The sequence below is a fragment of the Macaca fascicularis genome, chromosome 10 (genome assembly GCF_037993035.2).
Source record: "Macaca fascicularis isolate 582-1 chromosome 10, T2T-MFA8v1.1".
In the NCBI taxonomy this organism is placed as follows: Eukaryota; Metazoa; Chordata; class Mammalia; order Primates; family Cercopithecidae; genus Macaca; species Macaca fascicularis.
Genome location: NC_088384.1, coordinates 103,752,991 through 103,778,517, shown reverse-complemented (window position 1 = coordinate 103,778,517; position 25,527 = coordinate 103,752,991). Strand labels below are relative to the sequence as shown.

The window sequence follows — 25,527 nt, the reverse complement described above, 5'->3', positions numbered from 1 at the left end:
ATTCAGCAATTTCAAGTGCCACCATTATGATGTTTACCATGCCCAGTTACACTGATTCTATTAACGTTTTACTCCAGATTGTTTCACCCTGGACTTCAGTTGTTTCAAAAGGAATCTTTTACATCACTGCCAGTATTGTTTGCTCTGAGTAGAAAGTGTCGGGGCTCTGTGGGGGGGTGTAACCAAAACGCAGGTAGTAAGAGCGAGATCTGGTATAAGGAAAGTGATTTTTTATTCCAAAGCTAGCTTAAGGGAAGAAGTACAGTCTTCCTGCCTTAAGAGTACTGCTTTGCTTTTAGGAGCAGAAAGGAGGTGCTTTTAAAAGGGAGCCTGGCATGAATGGCACACAGGGGAGGAAGTGAGTGCTGGGGGGTCCGCATATCTCACTCAAGTACTTCATCCACCGGGAAGTCAGCTGACAGCCACTGGTGCCTTTGTGGGTGGAACTAGGTTCTAAGGGTGGCCAGAAGCTCTGCACCTGGGAGGGAGTTTCACAGCAGGCATACTTTGGGTTGTAGATGGACCATTGTCTCTTGAGGCAACCTCCTGGTGAGTAAGAGTTCCGCTCCGGAGCCTCTAAGCGGGTGATTAGATGAACTTGGCCTGAAGAGACTGTCTGGTGTAGGGGAGGTAAAAGGTTATAATTGCATTTCTAAAGGGCAAAGTGGGGCATAGGGGAAATGGAGAAAAAAGAAGAGTGAAAAATAATAAAACTCTGCCAGGCGGGGTGGCTCACACCTGTGATCCCAGCGCTTTGGGAGGCCAAGGCAGGCGGATCACCAGAGGTCAGGAGTTAAAGACCAGCTTGGCCAACATGGCAAAAACCTGTGTCTACTAAAAATACAAAAATTAGCTGGGCGTGATGGTCACGCCTGTAATCCCAGCTCTTCAGGAGGCTGAGGCACGAGAATTGCTAGAACCTGGGAAGCGGAGGTTGCAGTGAGCTGAGATCACACCAGTGTCCTCCTGACTGGGTACAAGAGGAAGACTCCATCTCAAAAAAATAATAGTAATAACAATAATAAAGCTCATTTTTTTCTTAGAAAAATGGGAATACCAATTTATGAGGGGGCTTATTTTACCCTCTTCCTTGTTGAGGTCCTGAGCCGATTAAGAAATCAAACCCGGGAGTCAGCAGATGCCAGTCAACACTGCACTCCGATGAATCTGGTGAAGGCTAGGTTTGAGGGCATGGCTTCCTTCTGAGGGCGTTTGGGCTTCCTGACTAAACTCCGAGTGTGACGGACTTTTTACTCATGCTGGTCCACACCTCTCCTCCCCACGCGGACAGGACAAGCCTCCTGAAAGCTAGCACTCCCTGGGGGCAGTTCAGTCCCCAGAGGAAAAGCACAGGAAGGATTGGGCTACCCATGCCCACTTTGGCCCTTCAAACCCACCAGACACATGCTAGGGGTTAGCAAACCACAGCCAGTGGACCTAACCAGGCCCTCCCTTTGTTGTGGTAAATGAAGCTTTATTGGAACATAGCCCCGCCCACTTGTTTATATCTTGTCTGTGACTTTTTTTTTTTTTTCTTTTTAACAATAGCAGGGTTTAGTAGTTGTCACAGAGACCTTTTGACCCTCTGGACCACAAAGCCTAAAATATTGACTATCTGGCTTTTACAGAAAAGGTTTGGTGACCTCTGCTGTATATTGTCCCCCTCGGAGGAGGTACAGGAGAGCATGGAGAGAGGCCAGGAATGTTACAGGAGTGGAGCCCCCCACATGGAGGGCAGCGTCAGAGGTGGGGGTCAAGGTCACTAGGTTTAGGAAATCTGGTTTCCTGACCTACATTTGGTCTCCAGGGGCCTTCCTGGCTCTCACAACATGGCTCTAAAGACCTGAAGGGTGAGATGCTAGAGGGTTGGACCATAGACAGGTTTATTTAAATAAGAGAGGGTTTCTCAGCCATGCACGATGGCTCATGCCTGTAGTCCCAGAACTTGGGGAGGCCGAGGCAGGTGGATCACTTGAGGTCAGGAGTTCGAGACCAGCCTGGCCAACATGGTGAAACCTCGTCTCTACTCAAAATACAAAAATTAGCCGGGCATCATGGCACACGCTTATAGTCCCAGCTATTCAGGAGGCTGAGGCAAGAGAATCCCTTGGACCCAGGAGGTGAAGGTTGCAGTGAGGCGAGATCACGCCATTGCATTCCAGCCTGGAAAACAGAGACCCTCTCTCCAAAAAAAAAAAAAAAAAAAAAAAAAAAAAAAGGGTTATTGGATTAGGGGCTGCTGACATTTTGTCCTGGCTCAGTCTTCGTAGCGTGGGGGCTGCCATGCGCGTCGGCGAATATTGAGCAGCATCCCTGGCCTCCACCCACCAGATATCAATAGCACACCAAGTTGTGATGAAACCAAAAATGTCTCCAGACATTGCCAAGTGTCTCCTGGGGACAGAGATTACCCACCTTCTGGCCAAGAGCCACTGCTTTGAGGAGCTGGATGCATTGAGGCATCTCCAACATTCCAGGTGCCAGAGAAAGAGAAGTGCAGGCCTTTAGCTTGCCCAGGACTCTCATGCTGCCTCCCACTCCATCAGTGACTCCCTGACACCTAGCCAGGGACGCCCAGTCGCTGTTTAATTAGGCACCCACCACCTAATTACATTTCACTCTGTGAAAACTGGATATGACTCAGAGACTGCAGCCGGTTCCCCGCCTCCTCCTCTGCAGAACGCCAGGTTCTTCCCGTTTATTTTTGCTCCATCCTCCCACAGAAAGGGAGGTTCCATCCTGGACCTTACCCCTGAGGCTGCTAGGGGATCCTCCCTTCCTATTTTCACCTCTCCTGTGTACCCAGATCCTTCTAGGAGGTGTTTCATCAGCTCCTCCCTCTGGAGTGGTCACCTCCCAGCCCTGCATGGTGGGCGAGTTATTTAATGAAGTGCTCCCCTTTGCCTTGTATTTTGGGAGTTCCAGAATCCCGCTGCTTGGGTTCCTAAGGGGTCTTCCCCCTCCCGGAAAGTGTCAGACATCTTCCAGGTCACCAGGAAAACCCCTGCAGAGGGAGCCAGCTCCATCGCAGCTCTCACACGGCCAGGTGGCTCTGTACTTTCTCCAGGGACACTGGTGGATGGGTTGTCCTCTCCTCTAGGGGCACCAGAGCCCCATCCCACCCACTGTCCTTCCTCTGGGGGTTCACCTCCCCGGCCTTTCTCTTTTCATCCTGAGTTCTTAGCTGAGTACTCACATGCACAAGGCCCAGCGCCGAGCTTCTGTTAGCAAGATCTCCTTACATCCCTACAACTGCCTGGAACGCTCGTGTTCTGTGCTCTCAACAATACTCGTCAGAAATTTCAGAACCGCGGCGTCCTCATCTAGAAAGAGAGGACTAGAATAGGATTGCTGTCTCTAGTCGGCAGTTATTGTACATGCAAACCAGGCACCATGGCTCACGCCTGTAATCTCAGCACTTTGGGAGGCTGAGGCAGGCAGATCGCTTGAGCTCAGGAGTTCAAGAACAGCCTGTGCAGCATGGTGAAACCCCTTCTCTACAAAAACTACAAAAATAAGCCAGGCATGGTGGCATGTGCCTGTCGTCCCAGCTACTCGGGATGATGAGGCGGGAGGATCACTTGAGCCTGGGAGGTTGAGGCTGCAGTGAGCCGTGATGGTGCCACTACAGTCCAGCCCGGGTGGCAGAGTGAGATGTGTCTCAAAGAAAAAAAAATGTACAGGCAAAATAAAAACAGAAGAAGACCATGAAGAGGACTTGTCTGTCTCCTCATCACAGAGAGTTTTTAGGCACATCCCCTTCCCGATGAATTAGGATGATTTTCTTTAAGCTTTGTTGTTGATGTAACACATGCATGTGGAAAAGTGCACGGCTCCCAAATGTCCAGGCCAGTGAGGTGTCACCAACTGAACCACCTGCTCCAGCAAGACACAGAACAAGACCATTCATTAAACACCCCTTGCTGCTCCCACCCACCATCCCCCCGTCTCCAGGATACCCACTGTTTTTATTCTAACACCATAGGTTAGTTTGGCCTGTTCTCATAGATGAGGTCATATGGCATGTATTCTTTTGTATCTGGTTTATTTCTCTTAACATTCTTAGGTTGCTGAGATGCATCCCTGTTCTTGAATGTAGCACTAGGTCTTTCATTCAGGTTTCAATGCAGCCTTCCATTCTCTAAATACGCAACAATTTCTTTACCCATCCTTTTGTTGATAAACATTTCATTTGTTTCTACTTATTTACTATTACAAATGTGCTATCATGTCTTACACCTGACTTTAGGTGAATGTACGAATACTTTTCTATTGGGTAAATACCCAAGATTTAAATTGCTTGGTAGAAGTTATCAATGCGTTCAAATTTAGCAGACACGGCCAAAGAGTTCCCCACCGTGGCTGGACCAGTTGGGGCAGCCACCCAGTGTGTGAGGGCTCAAGTTGTCCCATATCCCCACCCATACTTAGTGTTGCCCATTTTTTTAATGTTTGCCATTCTGGTTGCTGTGTAGTAGACAGAATCCAAGGGATCCACAAACTTCAATGGGGAAAAATAATTACAGTCTCATTTTCACTAACCTATAGCTGAAACTTAGCATTTGCTTCCAATATGAGCATAGGCCATAAACCACAGTATGTTGGCAGAATCTATAGCTTTGTCATCTGTAGAAACCAGTATTTTAATATCCCATTGCAGTTGTTGCAGATATCACAAAATCAAATATTTTCACTTGTAACTGTTTTGAAATGATCACAGTCTACAAGGTTTTAAAAGACACAGTAGGCCAGGTATGGTGGCTCATGCCTGTAATCCCAACACTTTAGGAAGCCAAGGCAGGCAGATCACCTGAGGTCAGGAGTTCGAGACCAGCCTGGCCAACATGGTGAAACCCCGTCTCCACTAAAAATACAAAAAATTAGCCAGGCATGGTGGCAGACGCCTGTAATCCCAGCTTCTCAGGAGGCTGAGACAGGAGAATCGCTTGAACCCAGGAGGCAGAGGTTGCAGTGAGCCATGATCGTGTCATTGCACTCCAGCCTGGGCAATAGAGCAAGACTCCGTCTGAAATAAAACTCAAAGACACGCCGTATAGCAAATGCTTTTGGTGTTTTGATAACCGTATTTCCAAACAATTGATTTTCTCTGTAACCCTATGTCTTGTATTCAATGCATGTAATAACATTGGAGAAGGGATCCATTGGCCCCGTGTGCCAGGGGGCTCCATGGCAGAGCAGGTGTGCATACTCAATACAATGGTTTAATAAACATCGTCAGGCACTTTCTCACGTGGCCTCCTGATCCATCTCTCTCCACAGCTTTCTTCGGGAAGTATCTTAATGAATACAACGGCTCCTACGTGCCGCCCGGCTGGAAGGAGTGGGTCGGACTTCTTAAAAACTCCCGCTTTTATAACTACACGTTGTGTCGGAACGGGGTGAAAGAGAAGCACGGCTCCGACTACTCCAAGGTAAGCTGCGACCTTTCCGGCCTGGGAGAGACCGTGAGGCCCAGCAGTTAGGGGCCCAACTCGGGAGCCAGACTACCTAGGTTCAGATTGTGACTCAGACACTTAGAAGTGTGACCTTGAGCATTTTACATCCACCTCCTCATTCTCAGTTTTTTCATCTCTCAGCCAGGCACGGTGGCTCACACCTGTAATCCCAGCACTTTGGGAGGCCAAGGTGGGCAAATCACTTGAGTCCAGGAGTTCAAGACCAGCCTGGGCAACATGACGAGACCCTGTCTCTACAAAAAATACAAAAACTAGCCAGGTGTGGTGGCACATGCCTATGGTCCCATCTACTGGAGAGGCTGAGATGGGAGGATTGCCTAAGCCTGGGAGTTTGAGGCTGCAGTGAGCCAAGATCTTGCCACTGCTCTTGGGCCTGGGTGACAGAGCAAGACTGTGTCTTTAAAAAAGAAAAGAAAAGTGGGCCGGGCGCGGTGGCTCAAGCCTGTAATCCCAGCACTTCGGGAGGCCGAGACGGGCGGATCACGAGGTCAGGAGATCGAGACCATCCTGGCTAACACCGTGAAACCCCGTCTCTACTAAAAATACAAAAAACTAGCCGGGCGAGGTGGCGGGCGCCTGTAGTCCCAGCTACTCCGGAGGCTGAGGCAGGAGAATGGCCTAAACCCAGGAGGCGGAGCTTGCAGTGAGCTGAGATCTGGCCACTGCACTCCAGCCCGGGCTACAGAGCAAGACTCCATCTCAAAAAAAAAAAAAAAAGAAAAGTGTATTCATTTCTCAAAGAATAGTCTCTGTTTCCAAGAGTTTGGTTTTTTAACATTTTGCCCAGACAGAATATTCTTACAGAAAGTACATATACAGAGTGTACCACTCAAGGGCTTGTTGCAAACTGAACGGACATGTGTAACGAGCACCCAGGTAGGCCAAGAAGAGAATGTCACCACCGCCCGCAGCAGTCCCCTCACGGAATTCCCCCCACTCGACAGCCCTCCCACGAGCATAACGATGATTCAGACTCTTAGCGTTACAGATTCTCTCTGCCTCTGGCTTCTCTTGCTTGGTATTATGTTGAGTTCATTCTTGCTGCCCAGCATTCCGTCATGCGCTTATACCGCAATTTGTTTATTTATTCTACTTTCATTGGGCATTTAGGTATTTCCAGTTTAGGGTTATTACACATAGTGCCGCTGAGCACCGTCTAGAACCTAGTTCCTGGTGAGCACAGGGGTTCGTTTCTGTTACACCCGCTCCTCACAGCAGCGTTGCTGAGCACAGGGCGTGTGCGTGTTCAGAGTGAGTGGTTCCTGCCTAAGCACCTGCTGAGGTGGCTGATCCTCAGTCGTCGTTTTTTCTAGTTTTAATTTAAGATGAATTGACATGAGGTAGCACGCACAGATCTTAAGTGGACCGCTCAGTGAATTTTCACATACGTGTGCATCTGTTTCAAATATGCGTGCATCTGTCTCACCACGGCTCCGATCAAGACGTACAGCATTTCCGGAAGACTCCCTGGGACCCCTCTCCAGTCATGAACCCCACCCTGGGGATGGCATCTACTCCGACTTCTGTCACCGTGGATTCGTTTTGGCTGTTCTAGAACTGCACCTAAATGGAATCGTATAGTCTGTTCTCTTCTGCGTCTACTTTTCTTCACCCAGTGCGGTGTCTGTGAGATCTGTATTTATCCCTTCAACAACTCATGGACATTTGGTTGTCTCCAGTTTGGGTCTGTTATAAACTAAGCTGCCATGAACATCCTTGTCCATGGCTTTTAGTGGACATATGTGCCCATTTATTTTGGTTACACACCCGAAGAAGAGTTGCTGGGACATAGGATGTGTTAAGATGTTGCACCCGGCCGGGCGCGGTGGCTCATGCCTATAATCCCAGTGCTTTGGGAAGCCGAGGCGAGTGGATCACTTTAGGTCAGGAGTTCGAGGCCAGCCTGGCCAACATGGTGAAACCCTGTCTCCACTAAAAATACAAAAATTAGCCCGGCGTGGTGGCGGGTGCCTGTAATCCCAGTTACTCAGGAGGCTGAGGCAGGAGAATGGCGTGAACCCAGGAGGCAGAGGTTGCAGTGAGCCGAGATCGCGCCACTGCACTCCAGCCTGGGTAACAGAGCAAGACTCCATCTCAAAAAAAAAAAAAAAAAGGTTGCACCAGTTTACATTCCCAACCAGAAATGGGAGTTGCTCTGCATCCTTTATCAGCACTTGGTGGTGTCTTTTTTGTCAGGCTGCTTTGCTGGGCGTGTAGTGGTGTTTCCTTATGGTTTTACCACAGAGGCTTTTGAGGATCACATGAGTTAATACATGTAGAACATTAGAAGCACCCCCTTGCACGTAGTAAATACTTAGTATGTAGTGGCTTAGATCAGGGCAACAAATATTTTCTGTAAAGGGCCGGATACTAAATATTTTAGACTTGACAAGGCTTACAGTCCTGTTACCACTGCTGAAGTCTGCCATTATAGTGTGCAAGCAGCCATGGGTAATATGCAAACAAATAAGCATGGCCACGTTCTAAGGAAGCTTTGTTTCCAAAAACAGGCAGTGGACCTGCTTGGCTGTAGTTTGCTGACCCCTGGCTTAGATGAGGAGGAGGAGGAGGAGGAGGAGAGGCTGACGGTGAGGTTTCATCCAGATGTCCCATTTTAAAAGAAACATAGAAATGAACAAATCTTCCTGCCCCATCCGAATCATCAGAGTCAGCTCTGACATCCCCCCACAGCTGGTACATTCTTTCCCCAGACTGGCTGCCAAATCCATCCTTCTTTCTCTTTTCCCCTCCACACTGCCACCAGTCCTGGGCCCTGCCTACTGTGACTCCCCAGGTTAAAGTCACTAGAGAACAGGCAATCATTGAAAGAGGGTAGCAAGCCGGGAGTGAGTGGACAATAGGGACTGGTGGGGACTGTGGAGAAGGCGTCTGTCTAAAAGGGGCAGATCGGGCCCAGGTAGAACTGTGGACCCAGACGGCCAGTTTTCCTATTTTTCGGCAGAAGCTGCAAATTTGTATTTTTTACCTATGAAATCTCCTGATTGGTAAATATTGGCAGCTACTTCAGACTCTTCTAAAATCCTGCATGAATTGAGCACGCCTGACCCACAGGCCTGCGGCCCTTCAGCCCATCATGTCATTATTCTGCCAACACCCTCCAGGGACTGTACAGTGAGTTTCACATTTGGAGTCAGTGGGATCAAGCTCAGAGCCCCAACCTGGACACATATTACGTGATCTTGGACATGCTGCCTACTCCTAAGAGCCTCAACTCCCAAATCTGACAAACGAGCATACGCTTGCATACTTAGTCATGTGCACTTCCATTTACTGAGCACCTACTGTGTACCAGGCACCCTGCTGGGTGTTTAACATGTAGTACTTCTGATACTCAGAACAATCATATGAGGGGAGTGGACTAGTCAAACTTGATTCCATTATTCATTCACCACCCCCAACAAGTATTCATTGAGAGCCTGCTGTGTGCCAGGCACCATGCCAAGTGCTGGCTATTCCAGGGTGAATGAAAACAGACCCAGCCATGGTCCTCCTGGAGCTCACAGTCTGGCACATGAAGATGTGATATAAACCATTAAGTGATGTGCACACATCATTAATGCACACACACACACACACACACACATCACACCCATCTATTTTGTCATCCCCAGTATGAGCCATTTCAACCTACAAGCTTGCTGGTTATTACAATCATCTTAGTTGTTGTTTTTTGTTTTTGTTTTTGTTTTGAGACAGTTTTTGCGCTTGTTGACCAGGCTGGGGTACAATGGTACGATCTTGGCTCACTGCAACCTCCGCCTCCTGGGTTCGTGTGAGTCTCCTGCCTCAGCCTCCTGAGTAGCTGGGATTACAGGCATGTGTCACCACGCCCAGCTAATTTTGTATTTTTAGTAGAGATGGGGTTTCTCCATGTTGGTCAGGCTGGTCTTGAACTCCCAACCTCAGTGATCCACCCACCTTGGCCTCCCAAAGTGCTGGGATTACAGGCGTGAGCCACAGCACCCGGCCACTATAGGGTAATTTTTTGTAATCAGACTAGGCGCTTGCAGTTGTTTATGAACAGAAATTTAACTCCCATTGGCTTAATCAAAGAGGAAATATATTCACCTGTTTAACTGAAAACCAGCTGTAGGGGTATCAGGCATGGGTGGATCCAGGAGTTCAAATGAACCCCCATGGAGTTGGTTTCCCTCTACTGTCAGCTCTGTTTTCTTCTACTCGGCTGTATTCACAGACGCTCTCTCTCCTCCTGGTAGCAATGTAACCTTCCTTACATCCTCCCAGTTTCCTGGCCAGCTGCAGGCGTGGGAATCTGTCTCCCAGGATTCCCAGTGAGTCTCAGTGCATCTCATTGGCTCTGGATCAGTCCCATGTCTGTCCCTGAGCCAATCAGTGTAGCCGGGAGGACGACTGGTTCCCTGGACTATAAGTCACATGGTCCACTCCTGAGCCAGACGTGGGGGTAGCAGGAGCTCTACCCTGGAACCTTGGCTGAGAATAGAGCCCCACATAAGAATGGAGTTTCCACCAGGAGAAGGCTGACTAGGTGCTCAATGGCCAAAAAACACTCTGTCCCGCTTCTGTTCTGGAAACACCGGCACACATGGAGATCCCTCTGCCTCTGACAGGTCATCCTCAGCTTCCCATAAGTCTGATGGGTCCAGGCCCAGGGGGCAGAAGCCGCCTTCCGCCTGCCCTCAAGTCTTACTCTGCACATAGTAGGCCTGCGGCCTCCCAAGTGAATTAATTCCAAAGTTCTGATGAGGCAGTCCAGCATGGACTCCTTGGAATATAAATTCCAGTCCCAGGGCTAAGCACGCTGTTTCCCTCCTCCCAGCCTCAGTGCAGGCGGATTCTCTAAATATCCTGAAAAACACATTCCCTCCTTTTTAAAATTCTTCACCACATCCACGCCTCGTCTCAGAGCAGCCCAATAATCAGGTTATCCCGGGGTGCTCAGGGTTCTTTTGGGGCTAAGCATGGGGACATAGAACGTCCGTCCTTTTGCCCAGTGTCCCGCCCCCACACATCTCCTCGTGTGAATGAGTACAGCCCTGTGAGAGAGGCGTGAGAGGATTCCTGTCCACACCCCCCCAGTTACCAGGGGCCTGGGAACAGACGCTCTAACAGGGATGTGGTCAGAGGGCGGGACGGTGAAGTCAGAACTGGCTCAGGTCCAGGGTTCAAATCCTGAGGGTAGCAGTGGGCAGCAGGAGCCCAGGTGTCAAGGGAACAGGCGTGAGCCCGGGGTTCCAGCCGAGGCAGAGCTCAGGAGCCCTGTGCCCTGGGCCCTAGACTCAGGCAGTAAGATGCCTCTGGCAAGGCAGAGCGTCACTGCTGGCCTCGGGGAGGGGCTTGTTGAGAGGCCCAGGCAGGGAGGAAGCTCAGCCCTTCGTAAGCCCCCCTCAGAAGGCCTCTGAGGACTCTGTCCCAAGTCACTAATCCTCAGGTGGGTACATGCCACCAAAGGAGTCCAGATGTCAAGGGCAGACAGAGAGGCGGTGGTGATGAGAAAACAGTGATACAGGACAAGCACTAAAGGCAGAAGAGGGTTGGAGAAGGGAAGACAGTTGTTGGTGGGAAGCGAAGTGAGAATGACCTAGGGTTGAGTCCCCCGAAGAAGCTTCCAGGTGGCTGGTCAAAGCAGGCCTGGGTGTTGGGTGACTCTGCAGGGAGGTGATGGCAGTGCACAGCCAGTCTGGGGGCAACCCGGCAGATTCTATGAACTTAAATGTGCCCCACCCCTTGCCGCAGCATGTACACTTCTCTGTCTGTCTGGAGAAGCCTCAGTCATATGCAGGAGATGGCGTGACAGAGCAGTTGGTTATAGCTTTGTTTGTTACTGAAAGAAATCGGCAAAGTCCACCAATACACGAAATAACTAAATGACCATGAAGCATCCCTCCCCTGGAAGATCCTGGGCAGGATGGGGCAGGTCTGCCTTATGTCCTGAGCCCAGCAGGCAGAATGGGAAAAGCAAGTTCCAGAACTCCGCAGGTCCTTAATGAAATGTCACCTCACTTCAGCCTTCCTGGACCACCTTGTATAAGGGCACCCCCACACACACTCCTTACTGCAACACATCACCATCTGACATGTTATACGCTGTGTATATTACTGATTCATTTGTAAAGTATCTGTCTCTTCTCATAAGAATACGAGCCCCTTGAAGGCAGGAATGCTCATTTGTTTTGTTCACTGCTGTATTGTCAGATAAATGAATATGTACAGTATGCTGCGATTAATAATATAAAAAGATGCATTAAGTGATACTATAACTTACCTAATAAAACACTGGAAAGGTTATTCTCAGTAGGGGACAGAAGAGCCAAAGTTATGGGGGTGGGTGGGGGGTCAGTAAGGAGTAATCTAATCAAATGAGACTTCACTGTCCTTTGTACTATTTTAATTTTCACAAAGAAACTGCAGGCATATGGTTCTTGGGGAATAATGACTAACACTCATTTAGACATATCATGTACCAGATACTGTTTGAATCATTTTACATAAATTAACCCATGCGTTTCTCACCATAGTCTGTGAGGTATATACTGTTAGTATTCCCAACTGTCAGATGAGAAAACTGAGCCCCAGAGAGGCTAAGTAATGTAACCAGGCCACACAGCCTAGTAAGTGATAAAGCAGGATTCGAACCCAGGCCATCTGGCTTCAAAGTCCATGCACTAAACCACAGCCCGTGGGCCCAGACTAGTGGTTTTTGTATGGCCCCTGAGCTAAGAATGGTTTTTAATTTTCAACTAGTTGAAAAACAATCAAAAGAAGAGCAGTTTTCACATGGTATATACAAAAAAGGAATGTTATTCAGCCTTTAAAAAGAAGGAAATCCGGCTGGGCGCAGTGGCTCATGCCTGTAATCCCAGCACTTTGGGAGGCCAAACCAGGTGGATCACTTGAGGTCAGGAGTTCGAGACTAGCCTGGCCAACATGGTGAAACCCCGTCTCTCTACTAAAAATACAAAAATTAGCTGGACATGGTGGTGCATGCCTGTAGTCCAGCTGCTTGGAAGGCTGAGGCAGGAGAATCGCTTGAAACCGGGGAGGCAGAGGCTGCAGTGAGCTGAGGTCGTACCTCTGCACTACAGCCTGGCCGACAGAGCAAGACTCTGTCTCAAAATAAAACAACAAAATAAGGCAATCTTATGATATGCAGCAACGTGGATGAACCTTATATGCTAAGTGAAATAAACCAGACACAGAAGGACAAATACTGCATGATTCCACTTACATGAGGCAGCTAAATTAGTCAGACAATAGCAGCAAAAAGGAGAATGGTGGTTGGCAGGGCCCAGGGGAGGGGGAGCTGGGGAGTTGCTGTTCAAGATGTATGAGGTTTCAGTTATGCAAGATGAAACAGTTCCAGAGATCTGCTGTGTGACATGGTGCTTAGAGTTAACGGTTCTCTACTTCACAGATAAAACTTTGTTAAAAAGCATACCGCTCGTGGTTTTTTACCACAATAAAGCTTTTAAGAGTAATTTTCATGACGTGAAAAATATATGAAATTAAAACTGCATCCATACATAAAGCTTTACTGGAGCACGGACATGCCCATTCATTTTCCCGATAGCTGCTTTCAAGCCACAATGGCAGTAATGAGTAGTTGCAACTGAGACGTGGGGCCTGCAGAGCCTAAATATTGACTATCCGACCCTTTACAGGAACGGTTTGTGCATACTTGCTCTAAACCACTATGTATGCTTCTCATTAATAATTTTATCTGTGTGGGGGAAAGAAAAGATGGACCTGACCCAAAAATACAAAGGCCTTGGCTGCAGCTCTGGATGTATGGCTTATTCGTTTGGGGACCTCACTTCCTTATCTGTAAAATGGGTATAATGTCCACTTGTGGAAGTTGCTGTGACGGTCAGCTGAGCTAAGATATTTCATAATACCAAGAGCGTATGTTCATTCATTACAAGTTGTCTGGAGCCCGAGGAGCCGCTGCCACCCACACGTGCTGCCTTGGCCTTGGAGGGAAGCCCGGTACTGAGTGCCCACTCGAGGGAAACACGCTTTTGCCTGGGGCTGAGGCTGGCAGTCTCCGCAGACACTAGCTGCTCAGTCGGTGAAGCTTGTGGATGCCTGCAGGAATCACCTGGGGCTCAGAGGGTGCCTGCCAGAGGGAGCCAGATGCACCTCGGGGTCCCGGCTGTGGCTTCTCAGCCCTGTGGAGCTGCGCAGGCCAGGAGCTCCTGGGTAGAGCCTGACTCCTGGGCGCCAGATTCTGGAAAACACGCCTGGGCCTGCGTGGCCCCCACCCGTCTCACCCTCCCGCTCGCAGCTCTGAATTTCAGAGTCCTTCCTCATGGCTCTCCCCAGGCACCCCAAACACAGTTTGCCCATATCTGAACTCGGCCTTTCGCCCAGCCCAGGCCTTCTCTGTACCCTTCCCTCAACTGCCCAAACCAGAGACCAGCAGGGGTGGGGTCACCTGCCCCTCCCACCCCCCACGTCCACCCAGTGGCTGTGTCCTGGCTGCCACTGAGCGTCACTGGATGCCACCCCTGCCACCCTGGCCCAGGCCCCCAGGTCTCTCCCTTAGATACCTGGGTGTGACTGAAGCCCTGTGGCTGGAGGGATGGGCAGCTTTTGTTGGCCCACCTGGCACTAACTGCCTGCCGGTGGAGCAGGGTGGCAGCTTTAGAGGCAGGTGTGTCATGTGGCATTGTGGAGCCAGCAGAGGTCGGGGAAGACTCAGCCAAGGAGTGGCCACTGAGGAGGACAGATAAGGAGGGGAGCTCTCAGACATGGAGAAAATCTGCCTCGCCACCAAGACAGTCCTGATTCTTAGTTGAATGGTGACAGAGAGCTGGCTGTGCACAGGACACTGTGGCAAGAGCTTCACATCTATTAGAGCTTTAACCCTCCTGTCAGCCTCGAGAGGCAGGTACCATAATCACCCCACACACACTTCCAAACATGAGACTCTGGGAGCCCCTGACCTACCCTCCTGGCTCTCATTCCTCCCCTGGCCTGAGCCATTCCCTGGAGGTAGCCAATATCCTGGAGCTTCTTCCCACACGTACCTTTATTATTTCATCCCATATGCAGATGTCTCAAACAATGTACAATGCTGTGTGTGTGTCCTTAGACTTTTCATGAATGATACCATATACAAATCCTTCCACAACCTGCTTTTCTCACCCAATATAACGTTGTAAGATTTATCCATGTTTGATCCATGTTCATCCACGTAGCTCTGTTCTTTTTCACTGCTTTGTAATCCCATTGTGTATCTTCTCCTAGGAATGGAGGTTAATGGTAGCTTTATTTTTAAAAAAGTTTAACCACAGCCAAACAGGCATATAGTTCTAGGATGAAGTAGTGAAGATGAGTCTGTTATGAAGAGCAATGGTGGCTTCCCACCCCACCCCACTGGCGGGGGGCAGCAAGTGTCTACTACTGGCGGTTCCACCTCGTTCTCATGCCATTTCTTGATTTGACCCCTTCAGGCCCTGACTGTTGATGTCAGGGTACAGAGCTTTGCACCATTTTTAGATCCACTGTAAGTTACCTTTGTCATTTTAAGAACTTTTCTAATACCTTTAGATCATGTTCCAAAACTATAGCAGCAGCTCTTTGATTTATGTAACATGTATTATTTTTATGTAATACATTCTATAGAGCCCCCTTATAAAATTGTTTTTACTCCCCAAAATTAATCCATAAACAATATTCAAGGACCAATATATAAAGTAGCAAGTAACTTTCTCTGCTTCTCTCCTCTTCCCAGTCTTCAATCAGCATTTTGATATCCTTCCAGATTTTTCCTTGATGCTCAAAAATACATGAGGTTAGAGTTTGGTTTCTCCTCTTCACCCTCCCTTCCCTCTGCCCCCACAAAAAAAATAGAATGTTTCTGGGTTTGACTCTGTTGCTTGCTCTTAGCCTTAACCATGTGTCTTGGACAACTTTACACATCCCTTTTTAATGTCTGCACAGCATTGCATAGTATGGAAGCAATGCCACCAGGTGTGTTGGCTCATGCCTTAATACCTACACTTTGGGAGGCTGAGGCAGGAGGACTGCTTGAGATCAGGAGTTGGAGATCAGCCTGGGCAACCACTTGCTAGCTGTATCTACTTGGGCTAACCACTGTTAGATACTCAAGACTGTCTGTAGAGACCCTGTCTCTACAAAATAAGAATAAAAATGAAAAATTAGCTGGGTGTGGTGGCACGTGCCTATAGTCCTAGCTACTCAGAAGGCTAAGGCAGGAGGATCACTTGAGCTGAGGACCTCAGGGTTACACTGAGCTATGATTGTGCCACTGCACTCCATGTCTCCTGAGCGACAGAGCGAGACCCTGTCTCTAATATGTACTTGTGTGTATAATATATATGCATGTATACTGTTAAACATATATCCTCCTGCTGGTCACTGCAATGTTTTTGTTTTATAAACAATATTGCAGTGGCCATTCTTGTGCATATGGATATAGTGGATGAGTGTACCTGAAAGAGTGTCTGTAGATGTGTGAATACATCATAGTATATGTATATATGTTGTATACTTCAGGGTGGAAGCTGTAGCCACCTCTTCACCTTTTTTTCAGGAAAATAATCACTTTTTTAAAGTAATTGTTTTTGGCAGAGCTGCTTTCTAGCAGAGGGTATGTTTCAAGAACGCATTACCTTCAAGAAAGATTAGCAGCTAAATATTTACTAAATTCAGGAAGAGTTGTATGGGTGCTATGGCTTATGTCTGTAATTCCAGCACTTTGGGAGGCCAAGGTGGGAGGATCACTTGAGCCTGGGAGATGGAAGCTGCAATGAGCCATGATTTCACCACTGCACTCCAGTCTAGGCAACGGAGCAAGACCCTGACCAAAAAAAAAAAAAAAAAAAAAATTAAGAGTTTAGGCAAATCTCAACTTCTTAGCAGAGCTTTTAAAGCCTCCAGTTCTGGCTATTTACTTTTTCTCCAACTCTTCTCTCCTCTTGCCCAATATGTAAGTCAGTTCCTTATTTTCCTGGAGACATTACTGCATCCCCATCCCTTTTTTTTTTTTTTTTTTTTTTTTTTTTTTTTTGTGCTGCTCCTTATATCATTTCTGCATTTTACCCTCTTTCCAAGGAACCAGTTGCCATCTGCCCTCTTTTCTATTTTTAGGACACATGGCAAGCACATTCCTGCCTCAGAGCCCTGTTATCTCTGCCTGGAACTCTTCCCTGGATCAGTGATTCTCAATCCTGAATACCCATTAGAATCCCCTGGGGAGTTTTTTAAAAGTCTTAATACCTGAGCCAAACCACAGGCCAATCCAACCAGAATCTCTGGGGGTGGGCCCAGGTATCAGTAAGCTCTCCAGGGGATTCCAGCAAAGTCCAGTGACATATATCTTCCTATGCCCAGCTCCTTCTTATCATTCAGGTCTCAACTCAAATGTCACCTCCTCAGAGAGGACCTCCCTGACTGCCCCAGCTAAAATATGCCCCTCACCTCAGCTCCCAGTTACTCTTTGTTACATTTCTCTGTTTTATTATATTTCCTTCATCTGTCACACCTTTTAACTACCTTGGTTCTTTATTTATACACGTGTCTACTCCTGCCCCACTGTAGGCACCCCAGGAACTTAGGGATATACCCACCCTGCATGACAGTGTCCCCAGAGCCTTGAAAAAACTTCAGACTTATGAGCCAAGACTCTGTAGTGCTGGGTCCAACATTTACTAGCTGTGTGCCATTGGGCAATTTACTTAGCTTCTCTGTGCCTTAATTTCCTGTTCTGGTAAATAAGGATTATCATCATACCTACTTTCTATAGTTATGTCAGAATTAAGTGAGCAAATACAGGTAAACACAGAACAGTCCTTGGCACATCGTAAGCACTCAGTACTGTTAGCTATTATTCTTTTAATATCTCTTTTTTTTTTTGAGTCAGCACCCAGGCTGGAGTGCAATCATGCAGTCTTGGCTCACTGCAGCTTCCACCTCCTGTGTTCAAGTGATTCTCCTGCCTCAGCCTTCTGAATAGCTTGGCTACAGGTGCTCACCACCACGCCTGGCTAATTTTTGTATTTTTAGTAGAGATGGGGTTTCACCATATTGGCCAGACTGGTCTCAAATTGACCTCAGGTGATCCACCCACCTCAGCCTCCCAAAGTGCTGGAATCACAGGTGTGAGCCATCCCACCCAGCCTATTCTTTTAATATCTATATTGAATGATATATTGCAATTCCTGCCCTGTTCTCCCTACCCACTTCTCTGCTTTATCTCCAATGAGCTTAGCACCATTTGCATCATTTGTCTGGCATTTCATTTATTTTACTTGCTTATTTCTTGTCTGTCTCCTCCCTAGACTGTCAGCTGCACAAGGGCAGAAATTGTTTTGTTCACTGTTGTGTCCCCAGTGCCTAGCACAGTGCCTGGCATATAGTGGACACCAGTATGAATACCTGGCTCCTCACCTGTTCTCCTTTCTCTCCTCACCCCCCAGGATTACCTCACAGACCTCATCACCAACGACAGTGTGAGCTTCTTCCGCACGTCCAAGAAGATGTACCCGCACAGGCCAGTCCTCATGGTCATCAGCCATGCAGCCCCCCACGGTCCTGAGGATTCAGCGCCACAATATTCACGCCTCTTCCCCAATGCATCTCAGCACATGTAAGCCTCAGCACTCTGCCTGCCAGAGGCACTGCTTAGCATGAAGGGGGAGGGTCAGGCTTTAGCAACAGTACTGTCACCACCATGACTTCACTGTGCCTTCTCTCTAATCCTCCTGGTTGAAAGACCCCAAGAACATGCTGCTTGTCCACGGTGAAACTGGGATGCAACTCCAGACAGCCTGGCCAACAGACCAAGGCAGGAGAATTTTTAACTTGGGGTACACGGCCTCCCACCAAGAGGTCTGTGGATGGAACTGTGTAGAATGGGTTTCCATTTAATGCCATGTGTATTTTATTTAAGACATCTAAAAACATTCTTTTGAGTAAGGGGTCTATAGTTTTACCAGACTAATTATTTGCCACCATTTATTGAGCCGTGGGCTATGTAGCAGGTGCTGTGCTAAGCCCTTCACATTGTGTCCAGTCCCTGAATACTCACAATGACCCTTGGTGTACCAGTTATCTATTGCCATGTGACAAGTCATCCCAGAATCTAACAGCTTAAAACAACAAACACAAATTACCTCATGGTGTCTGTGAGTCAGGAATCTGGGAGTGGCTCTTCTGAGCTCCTGGCCCAGGGTCTCCCGAAGTTGCAGTCAAGGTGTCAGCTGGGGCTGCAGTCACCTGAGGCTTCACTGGGGCTCAGTCCCATGGCTGGGCCTTGCCACATGAGCCTCTGTCCGTAGGATGTTACAGTGTCCTCACAGCATGATAACTGGCCTTGCCCACAGCAGATGATCAGAGAGTGAGGCCAAGAAGGAAGCCGCAGTGTCTTTTACAACCTAATCTTGGAAGTGGCACCATCACTCTGCCACATTCTATTGGTCACACAGACCAGTCCTCCTACAACATGGGAGAGTCTGCGCAGGAGTGTGAAGGCCAGGAAGTGGGGATCATCGAGGGCCATCTTGGAGGCTGCCTGTCACACTTGGTGTTCCCATTTTACAGATGAATAAACTGAGGCACAGAGAGGTGAGGTAACTTACCTGAGGTCACCCAGCTCTAAGTGGCAGAGCCAGGATTCAAGTCCAGCCCCTACTTCTGCTTCCCATGCCTCTGCCCACCCCTGCAGGCCTCCATCCAGCTGGCTGGGAAACTTCCTGGAAAGTTCTCCTGCTTCTCTCTGCCTCAGACCACCCCCAGCTTAGTGGTAACTCAGCAGCCCTTGCTGTGACATTCTGGGGCCTCAAGGATGGGGCGGTTTGGAATCTGCCTGAATATTCAGGTTGTTTAGCTTCATTACAATCGGAATACATCGCCCTCCTCAAGCCCCTCCTGTGATTACTTTTTGACAGCCCTCGAAGCAGCTCAGAGAGGGTATGAAAGGCGCTGTTCACCTTCCCATCCCGGTCTCTGGGAAGGAGGCTTTGACAGATGATGATGAGCTGGGTCCCAGGGGCTGCAGCATTGCTTCTGTGCACATCTGTCTGGCTCCCCCTCCAAACCCAAGCCCACTCCTCTCCCCCCAAGCAGGCCAGCCTCCCCCAGCAGCTGGCACCCTGCCCCATCCCCACTTAGAACTCATCCCTGCAGGGGATGGAGGCCACTCAGCCCTGTCTAAGGGAGAAGCCGTGGGTGGGGGAAGGGACACTTTGCTTTGGCAGCATCTCTAAAAGAGGTGCCAGCTTCACCCCAAGCAGCAGCGAGCAGCGCCGGAATTTTGTGGTGGAATTGTTTGACATTGCCTGTTGGTTTATTTTCCCTTTGAAATGAAAATTACAGAAATTGAAAACGAGCACTGTCTGCTCTTATGTGGAGAAACCCCCTTTGCCTTCTCAGGGGCATGTTTGGAAGGCTCTGTTATCTCTGGGGTATAATCATTTCCAGAAGAAACCAAAAAAAGAGAAAGTTCTGCAACTAGGATGTTTAATGATGACAGTCAAGAAGGGGTGGGCGGGGGACAGAGCCGGGGCACAAGGTTAGAGCACTGGATCTTTCTGTCAGGGGTCTCCTATCCCATCTCTCCCCTAGAAAGCTGGCACATGCCCTGTCCTGGCACAGGCCTTATGGATTCTGTCAAAAGTTGGTAGGTGGTGGTACCATCCACCCCACAGACCCCAGGGCCCTGCACCCTCCCCATGCACCCTCACACACACAGTCACATACATACGGACACACACAAAGACATGCAAATACAAGCACACAGAGGCATACCACACAAGCAGACACCCATGCAATGAAACACACGCAGTCCTGGGCAACTTAGTGAGACTCTCTCTCTACAGAAAATTTAAAATTAGCCAGGGGTGGTGGTGCACACTTGTAGTCCCAGCTACTGGAAAGGCTGAGGTGGAGGGATCGCTTGAGCCTGAGAGGTCAAGGCTGCAGTGAGCTATGATTGCGCCAGTGCACTCCAGCCTGAGTGACAGAGTGAGACCCTGTCTCTTAAAAAAAAAAACATACACACATGCAGACACACACAGAAATACACAGTTACAGACACACAGACATACACACATGCAAACGCAGACATAGGCAGAAATACAAAGATACAGGCAGGCCCGCAGACACAGCCCACCAGCCCTCAGAGCTTCCCTGCAAAGGGCGCTGATTGTGGCTTCAAGGGCTTTGGGGCGAGGGGTGTCGGGGCTGCTGCTGAAGGCCGCAGACACACAGTGGAGGGGCTGTGAGCACACCACCATCTTTCACTGTTTCCCCAGCAGAAGGGAAGGGGATGCTCTCCTTCATGCCCTTTCGTGAATACACCAGACATTCCTGAGATGCTGGAGGAGGTGAAGTTTTCAGATCTTTGTTGAACGGGCAGCTGAGCCCATGGGAAGATGCTGACATCCTCCCTTGTGGAGCCTGGCTTGACACAGGCGACTGGCAAGCTGGCGTTGACCCCAAGCTCCACCCGGCTTTGCTGCCTTCTGGCCTCAGTGTCCTTCTCCAAAAGCTCTGTCTCAGAGCTGGGGCTGCAGAAATCGCCATCCTCTGAACAAACTCACCCCTCCCTGTTCTCAAGGGCTGACATCAGCCTGACTTCTCTTGGATTCAGGGATGATTGCTGAAAATTGCATCCTGGAATCCAGGCCCTTGGGCCTGCGGGACCAATTTTCCCACACGTTGGGCTGTGTGGGACAGAGAACATCTCTGTCCATCTGCTGCCCCCAGCAGCCTCCTTTCAGTTCCTTGGTGGGACAGATCTGAGAGGGGAGCTGAGCTCGTTCCTGGGAACGTTCTACATGGCAGTCAGGCCCTGAGACGGCAGAGCCAGCCCGCAGAGGAGCCTGGCCGTTCTGTAATGAAAGGAACGTGGGCCCTGATGGATTTAGTGGCGGGAGGCTGCAGATCAGCCAGGGGCTCAGAAAACCGAGTCCAGGGGAGCCTTGGAGACAGTGACTCACCTCCCGCCTTACATAGCAACGGTGTCCACAACTGCCAAGCTACCCCAGCGGCAGCGTCACAATGTCTGCCCTGGACGATCACGATATTTGAGACGCTGCTGAAGTCCCAACGAGCCAGGTCGGAAGGAGACATGTCTGTGTCCCTCTGACCAGGCTCGTTTTTCCTCTTCTTCTTTGCGGGAGCTCCTTGCCCCTGGAACACCCACTGTGAAAAGCGGTGGAAACTCAACCTTTACTTCAGCCCTGACTGAGAAGGGGAGCCAGATTTGCAGGGAACCTGGCCTTCAAGAACCGTCAGACCCAGGGCGAGGAAGCCCACTTTTTGTGAGGCCTTAAACAGCGCTTCCTGTCAGTGGTGCACCCCACCCAGGAGACCCCCACATGCTGCGGTTTTCAGTAGCTCAGATCTGGGGGCCCGGCATAAACCGAGGTGGCAAGGAGGTGCTTTTGGTTTGCTCACAGTGATTCCTCTGGTTTTGGTTTAATCTTCCATTGACTAACCAGGAAGCAGAGAGGGTCAGAGAAGTTTGGGGACCTGCCCGCTGTCTCACAGAGTGAGTGACAGACCCAGTGTACCTGACTTCTGCCGTGGAGTCACCTGTGATTACTAATGACAAAGGGATACACCAGTGATAACCTCTCGCGAGCAGTCATCACGCACTGGCCATGGTTAGAAGGGCTCCCCTTACAGCCTCTCCCTCAGTGCTCACAGCCATCCTGGGAACTGGCACTGTCTATATTCTCCTTGGGTAGGAAGTGAGGGAACTGATGCCTTGGGAGGGAACTAACTGGCCAAAGACAGAACTGGGGTTCAAACCCCAGCAGCTGGTATGGGCCACCACTGCTGTGATATCGTCATAGATACCTGCCTGGGGTCCCTCCCTCCCTCATGTCACAGGTGCTCAGACAGAACTTTGCCCCACACACTCCTGCTGCAAGATTAAGCAGCATGCCAGGCGCAGTGGTTCATGCTTGTAATGCCAAAACTTTGGGAGGCCGAGGAGGGTGGATCAGCTGAGGTCAGGAGTTAAAGACCAGCCTGGCCAACATGGCAAAACCCATCTCTGCTAAAACTACAAGAATTAGCCAGGTGTGGTGGCACATGCCTGAAGTGCCAGCTACTAAAGAGGCTGCGGCAGGAGAATCACTTGAACCCAGGAGGCGAAGGCTGCAGTGAGCTGAGATCCCACCACTGCACTCCAGCCTGGACGACAGCGAGACTCCATTTCAAAAAAAAAAAACAGGCCGGGCGCGGTGGCTCACGCCTATAATCCCAGCACTTTGGGAGGCCAAGACAGTCAGATCACGAGGTCAGGAGATGAGACCATCCTGGCTAACACAGTGAAACCCCATTTCTACTAAAAATACAAAAACATTAGTCAGGCGTGGTGGCAGGCGCCTGTAGTCCCAGCTACTTGGGAGGCTGAGGCGGGAGAATCGCTTGAACCAGGAGGTAGAGGTTGCAGTGAGCTGAGATCGCGCCACTGCACTCCAGCCTGAGCGACAGAGCGAGACTCCGTCTCAAAAAGTAAGAGAATGTGGCGTGTCCCAAATGTACACATTGAGGTGCCTTCCTCACAATTCTGGCCTTACACATATAACTGTAACTTATTTAATTTTTAAATCAATTTCTATTACTTCAAACTAAAATCTATTGCAAACGGATATTCTGTGGTCCTACCTTAACCACAATAACTGCCACCTGCCATTCCCCAAAGGTAACTGCCATCTACCAAAAATAGGTCCAAGGCACACAAAGCAATGTTACGGAATTCGAGTTGGGTGCTGGTTCCTGATGAAGGCTCTGAACTCGACTGTCTTCCGTTTTTTTCAAAAGGGAGATGAGCAAAGTCTAGAGAGGTGTTAAAGAAACACTAGCACCAAACTGAGACTTTGCCCTGAGAGAACCGACAAGGGACTGGCTGTCTCACTTTGTCGCTCAAGATCACTGAATGCTGTGCCTCTTAGGAGCTTCCCACATGCACACTTCACATGTGGAGAAACGCTGAAACAGGGTTTGGATAAGCCCCTGACATGCCAATGTCTCCTTTCCCACCAGGGCAGCACAGCTGGCCCTGGGCTGCAGACACTGCACAGGGTGGCTGCTAACCCGGGCGGATCTGATAGGGGCCAGGCTGGGTCCAGGCTGTCCCTGGCTTTGACTGATGCGTATGTCCTTGCCCACCAGCACACCAAGCTACAACTATGCGCCCAACCCGGACAAACACTGGATCATGCGCTACACGGGGCCCATGAAGCCCATCCACATGGAATTCACCAACATACTCCAGCGGAAGCGCTTGCAGACCCTCATGTCGGTGGACGACTCCATGGAGACGGTAGGCGCCCACTGCATGCCTCTTGGTGGGCGTGGCTCCGAACCCCCAGCCAGGCCAGGGCCAGAACCTCCTGGCCCTTCAGGGTTTTCCTGGAGGAATGGAAATCAAAGGCAGAATGAAGAGACCGCATGCTAGACCTGGGGAGCAGCTTGGAGCGATCCAGACAAAAGCCTCTTCCTTCATGAAACATATTCTAGATCCGTGCTGCCCAGTACGGTAACCATGTATGCTAGTTATATTTTTTTCCTGCTATTTACATTTTTGAATACCTTTATTGGGATGTAATTCATATACCATACAATTCCTCCCATTAAAGTGTGCAATTCTGTGGTTTTAATACACCCAGAGTTGTATAACCATCACCACATCCATGTGAGGACATTTTTCTTACCCCAGAGAGAAACCTCACAGCCCTTAGTCACTACCCACTAAATCTCCCTCACCCCCAGCCCCAGACAACTGATGATCTCTTTTCTGTCTCTATAGATTTGGTGTTCTGCACATTTCCTATAAATGGAAGCGTACACGCTGAGGCCTCTGTGCCCGGTGCCTTTCTTTCACTTAGTGCCATGTGTTCCAGCTTCACCCCTGGTATCCCATGAATCCGTCCCCCTCATTCCCTGTTATTGCTGAATAGTACCCCGTTGTATGGGTATTGTCACATTTTATTTAGCCATGGCTATTTAAACTGAATACAGTAACATTATAAAGTCAGTTCTTCTGTCACACAAGCCTCATTTCACGTGCTCAGTAGGTTCGTGCATCTGGAGGCCACCGTATCGGACAGTGCAGACATTTACACGGCCACCAATGCAGAAAGTTCTGCCACACGGCGCCCTTCCAGATGGCAAGCTCCTGCCACAGGCTGCAGCCCAAGTTTCACTCATTTCATTCATTCACCCGATAGCATTTACTGAGTGCCAGTGTACGTGAAATACAGCAAGCAGGGAACAAAATGACAAAAGTTTCTGCCCTAATGGAGGCAGCATGGCATGCCAAGGCAGGGACACAGACGATCCACAGATAAGCAAAAGAGATGGAGGCCGAGAAGGGCTGCGAAGAACCGTGGAGGAGAGGGCGGGCCAGGGAGTGACGGGAGGCAGGAAGGTGCAGTGACAAAGGGGACAGCCCCTGGGAACGTTAAGCGAAGACCTGAAGCAGGGGAAGGATGGGAACTGAGATCTCAAGCCCCTGCGACCCCAGGTCGGAGACAGGTCAGGCACCCGGTCCCCACTGCCCCTTGCCTCCTCGCCTGTGTTGCAGATTTACAACATGCTGGTTGAGACGGGCGAGCTGGACAACACGTACATCGTGTACACCGCCGACCACGGCTACCACATCGGCCAGTTTGGCCTGGTCAAAGGGAAATCCATGCCGTACGAGTTTGACATCAGGGTCCCGTTCTATGTGAGGGGCCCCAACGTGGAAGCTGGCTCTCTGTAAGTATGGCATCCCCCAGGGATCCAGGGGGCCCCTGGGCCCAGCTCAGGGCTGCAACCGTGCAGCCCAAACCACACCCTGGGTGGCACACAGTTCTGACAGATGAACCCCAGGGCCAACGGAAAGCAATTATGTCATGCATTTCATACCCCTCTGCTGGGGAAGGAGAGGCCAGGGCCGTGAGCACCTGTGGAAGCAGATTGATTGTGGTGTGGCTGTATGCCAGGAAATCCAGGGAGCTGGGCTGTATACGTGTGTGCGCGCACACGCGCGTCACCAGCAGGTGGGAACGGCGCTTGGATTTCT

The 25,527-nt window shown here is 49.6% G+C and overlaps 1 protein-coding gene across 9 annotated transcripts in view; it reads left to right on the top strand.

Annotated features, from left to right (window-relative positions):
* SULF2 (sulfatase 2) overlaps window positions 1–25,527 on the top strand; it is a 130,207-nt gene that overhangs the window by 78,087 nt on the left and 26,593 nt on the right. For all 9 annotated transcript variants that reach the window (XM_074005509.1, XM_065523271.1, XM_015429947.3 and 6 more), the window contains 4 exons: window positions 5,281–5,432; window positions 17,921–18,090; window positions 23,631–23,781; window positions 25,045–25,220. In XM_074005509.1, the coding sequence (XP_073861610.1) occupies window positions 5,281–5,432; window positions 17,921–18,090; window positions 23,631–23,781; window positions 25,045–25,220 (649 nt within the window). The remainder of the gene's footprint in view (window positions 1–5,280; window positions 5,433–17,920; window positions 18,091–23,630; window positions 23,782–25,044; window positions 25,221–25,527) is intronic.